The 4,238-nt window shown below is 43.1% G+C and overlaps 2 protein-coding genes across 2 annotated transcripts; both read right to left on the bottom strand.

Moving 5' to 3' along the window:
• Window positions 1–589: 589 nt before the first annotated feature.
• Window positions 590–2,191, bottom strand: LOC104446236 (disease resistance RPP8-like protein 3). The gene has a single exon (XM_039313341.1). The coding sequence runs from the start codon at window positions 2,189–2,191 to the stop codon at window positions 590–592; it is 1,602 nt and encodes a 533-aa protein (XP_039169275.1).
• Window positions 2,192–2,199: 8 nt separating this feature from the next.
• On the bottom strand, window positions 2,200–3,504 carry LOC120293639 (disease resistance protein RPM1-like). Its single transcript, XM_039313340.1, has one exon. It carries the CDS (start codon window positions 3,502–3,504, stop codon window positions 2,200–2,202), a length of 1,305 nt encoding a protein of 434 aa, XP_039169274.1.
• Window positions 3,505–4,238: the final 734 nt, after the last annotated feature.

Genomic DNA, 4,238 nt, shown 5'->3' with positions numbered 1-4,238 from the left:
AAACCTAGAGTTTAGGGTCTAAACATCGATACTTAGTCATATTTTGAAAAATGTTTTTTGATTTTTTTTAAAGAGAAAATCATTTTCTGAATTTAAGGGTAAATTTTCCATTGATTAGGAAAATATTTTTCGTGAAATAAATGTAGCAATACTCTAAACTATAAAAAAGTATTAGTCCCATGCGCTCGCTGTGACCAGAAGTCAGACGGGGATTCATTGACTGCTAGAAATTTGCAATGGGTAAGATCGACAGAGAAGATCGAAGACGGTTGCTCGAATGGTCGGCAGATTTTATAGATCAGTTTTCCATAAGAAGTATACAAAGGGAGAACAGAAGAGGAACAAGCACGCACAATATCGATTCACGAACAAGAAAATGCTCTTAAAGAGTACAAAGTAAGCGCAATGAGAAAGCAAAATACCCACAACAGTTGAACATGCTTAGGAAAACTAGACAAACGAAACTCATGAATAAGATCTAGAAACTGGCAGCACACTCAACACTTAACAACGACACAATATCTGCGGTCACACAGCAGTTTTATTTCTATATTGGTCCAGGCATTCTGAAACACGAGGGAGATCTCATTCAGAGTTCATCAGCGAAGCATTCATCACACTCGTCTATACCCAAAGGAATGGTTTTCCATTGGCCGGGCCTCCATTGTGTAAAATAGACTTTTAGTTTGTCCTTTGAATTTCGATAATCATCTGGTACCATCTTGTAGAATTCACGAGACATGTCAAAAAACTCGAGCGCTTGGAGTGTGGGAATGATGTGTTCGATGCCAGAGGGTATCCTTTCCAACCATTGACAACGGCTGATGGTCAGATCTTCAAGACACGGCATTGTTCCCTTCTCCAAACTCATTGATCTAAGCCTCCCTAATTCATCAAGCAGTAAAATCTTGAGCTTCGGAAACTGCCCATCCTTGAAATCCAATTGTCTTCCATGGTAGGCCCGACGCAGTTCCAACTCTGCTAGTTTCGGCAATTTTCCGAGTGTTGCGAGGAGATCTTCCTCCTGCGTTGCTGCCTCCGGATGACTCTCTTTCTCCTGCTGAGTATGACTTTCTTTCTCCTGCTGAGTATGACTGTCTTTCTTTCGCTGGGCTGCTGCCTCCATTTGACTCTCTGTCTTCTGCTGGGTTGCTCCCTCCAGATGACTCCATCTTAATACGATCTTTGTCAAATGACAAAGGGATGATATCCAATTCGGCAACTTATCCAGGCGGCCATGCAAGTAGAGACGTTTAAGAGACACAGGAGGTGAAGATAGATAATGGAGATCAAGTATCTCATCTGCGTCAAACGCATGTAGATTGAGGGACTTTAGCTCCTTTAACTCCTTAAGGGAAGTGCACAACTTCTCGCCATCTTCTTTTCTCAACTTGGTGATTCCCAACCGCGTTAATTTTGTCAGAGTCCCAAGATCTTTCAATATGCTATTGTCTGCTTCCACAAAACAGAGCTTTTCTAGTCTCCTGAGCCCTTTGATACTGCATGATGCCTTGAAGCCAATTAAGTTGTAACTCTCCATCAGAGGGTCGTTCTCATGATGATAAATGAGGATGTGACGAATTCTTTCAAGTCCTCCAACCTCCTCTGGCAATTCAGTGACCAAGCTACGTTTAAGATCCAAAAATTCTAGATGAGCGAGTCTTTTAATGGAGCTTGGGATTACTTCGATTGAGGTATCCCTGAAGTACCTCAGAAGGGTTGACTCAAACAATGCATCTCGAGCAATCTGCAGAGGTGTACCTGTCAGATCCAACACCTGCAGAAGCTTAACATTGAATGGAAACAATTGATTCTCAGAACTCTCTGATGTTGAAGCTTCGTACATTGTTGTCTTATCCGTACTAGAGGGAATATTGAACATGAATAATGAACGAAGTTGAGAGAGTTTCTCTTCATTCAAATCTCTGACTGTTCCCTGGACAGATAGGTATCTTATCCCTTCAGGCCAGTTGGTGCTGCCCTTACTAGTTACCCTCAACAGGTTGCGATGATCGGACAAGGAAACAATAATCTCTCGCACAAGATTATCCACTTGGAATGTGGAGAGCCCTCCATCACTTCTTGTTTCCACTGGCTGGATCCACTTTTTATCAAGAAGGTCTTGGAGAAAATCCTCTGCTCTTTCTAGATTGAGAAATCCTTCTGCAGTCCATAAACGGGAAACTCTCATTCGACTGATCAGGCTATTCTCAGGAAAATGCTCAAGTACAAAAGGCAGGATCCGAGCTCGTTGTAATCATCAATGAACCTTAATACTTGTTGGATAAGGTCAAGCTCATGAAGGATAAATGAGGAAGACATCAACCCCGATTCATCATTTCTTTCTGTCTGGTTGCACAGGAGGTGTCCGGACAAAATGATTGCTTCAGGCAGTCCCTTGAACGCCTGAAAAATGTGTTCGCGAAATTGCATGAATGGATTAGGGACACTCCCTTCTGGGAATGTTTTCAAACAGAAGAGTAGCCATGATTTTTCTTCAGATAGACCTTTCATTTGGTAAGTTAGGGATTTATGGCCATCCAGGTAGGTGGACCTAGCTATGAAGATCGTTCGGCCTGCCTCACCTACCCTATCCCTGACTTGTATGAAAGCCTCCAAAGTTGGCTGATCGACAAAGTTATCGACCACAATGAGGTACCTTGCCTTTTGCAGTAAGTTGATTACTTCGGCCTCCAACATATCAATATCCATGGTAAGGGCACTCAAGTAATCGGGGACCGTAGCCTTGCTCTCTAAGAGAAGTTGCAGAAGTATTTCTCGGGGGTTCAACTCAGGATTATATATCTGTGGAGCGCTAATCCAGGCAATAGTACCAAAATGCTCCCTCACTCGACCATCTTCACACACGTTCCTGACCAACGCAGTCTTGCCTGATCCTCGCCTTCCAGTTACCCACACGTCCCTCGTTCCGGAGTCCTCCAGAAGCAACTGGATTAGCTCATCCTTCTGACCATCGAATCCGACCAGACAATCTCTTTCTAACGATGCTTTGTCATCAATATTGAGAGAAGATGCTTCTCCTTCGTTTTCATGGGCATCGAGTTCGTAATCTTTCCGGGATATGTCCACAGCTTCGGATGAAGTGTCCGGCTTTTCTTTCTTACAGGCATCAAGGAGATAGCAAAATTTGCTGCATTTCTCCTTGACTTGGGATGAAGTGTCCTCCAAAAACTGGCGGAGAGCGGAGGAACCCTCCGAATGAAGTTGTTGGATTTGAAGGCCAGTCGTGTAGCTGTCAAAGCTCTGCGAAATCTCATTGCTAAGCTGGTTCAACTCTTCGTCCAACTTTTGCCTTCTGGTTTCGAGGCTTTCGCTATACGGTTTCATTGCGTCCAGATTCCTCACAACCCGCCTCAGGTCCATCAGTACCTCATCAACGTCGTTCTCTTCTTTAGCGGGGAGGTCTTTCACTGCTGAACGAAAGCCGTTGAACTTACCAGATATTAAGTCCACGCTTTCATCCGCTTTTCGTCCGTCCGCCATCTTTCCTTGCTGTCACGCCGATCCAGAGAAGATCCAGAGTTCAGCTGTTGGAGGTGCTCTCTTGTCAAGTTTGGTCAACCGGCGCGGATTCAGGGGTAACCCTCATCAAGTTCGATCAGGGATAAGAGCATCGAGGGTCGATTTTCGAGAAAGGCCTCTTATCACCAAAATTCAGATCGAGGTCTTCAAGGCATATTGTGGACTCGATTAGATTGGATGTGCGACACAAAACTCTAGATGGTCCAGAGACGGATATGCCAATGGTTGACGATGGCAAAACGCAAAGTATCGATGGTTGATAATAACTTGGGCACACTAAGGGAGCATATAATATAACCTTAATCCCGAGTCACCCCTCTCCACCCCCTAAAAAAAAAAATTGACGCTTCATGCTGCGGATGACAGAGTGACATGTGGCCCTCTTCACAGTGCCACGTGTCCTCACTTTTGTTATTTTCCTGGCCTTCTTTTTCTGATATTTTCCCACCTACATCACCAAATTTTCATATTAAAAAAAGCAAAAAATCTTAAAGAAAGTTTTCATATCTCGTGTTACAACGATAAATGTTGAAAAATATGTAAATGGCAAAGACAAGAAAGATCGTGTTTCACTCTTTCGAAATCCTCTTAATAGAGTTACTTAATAAATCTTATAAAAATGACAAAATCGCAGGAAAAGGAAATGTTAGAATGGTATGCTTCGGTAATAAATTTCAACTTAAGATCTTCATATT

This window comes from Eucalyptus grandis, chromosome 5 (genome assembly GCF_016545825.1).
Source record: "Eucalyptus grandis isolate ANBG69807.140 chromosome 5, ASM1654582v1, whole genome shotgun sequence".
Classification (NCBI taxonomy): Eukaryota; Viridiplantae; Streptophyta; class Magnoliopsida; order Myrtales; family Myrtaceae; genus Eucalyptus; species Eucalyptus grandis.
This window is presented reverse-complemented; position numbering and strand designations above follow the sequence as displayed.

Excerpts from the sequence above, each read along its gene's own strand:
- LOC104446236 (XM_039313341.1), bottom strand. The coding sequence starts at position 2,191 with ATGAGAGTTTCCCGTTTATGGACTGCAGAAGGATTTCTCAATCTAGAA.
- LOC120293639 (XM_039313340.1), bottom strand. The coding sequence starts at position 3,504 with ATGGCGGACGGACGAAAAGCGGATGAAAGCGTGGACTTAATATCTGGT.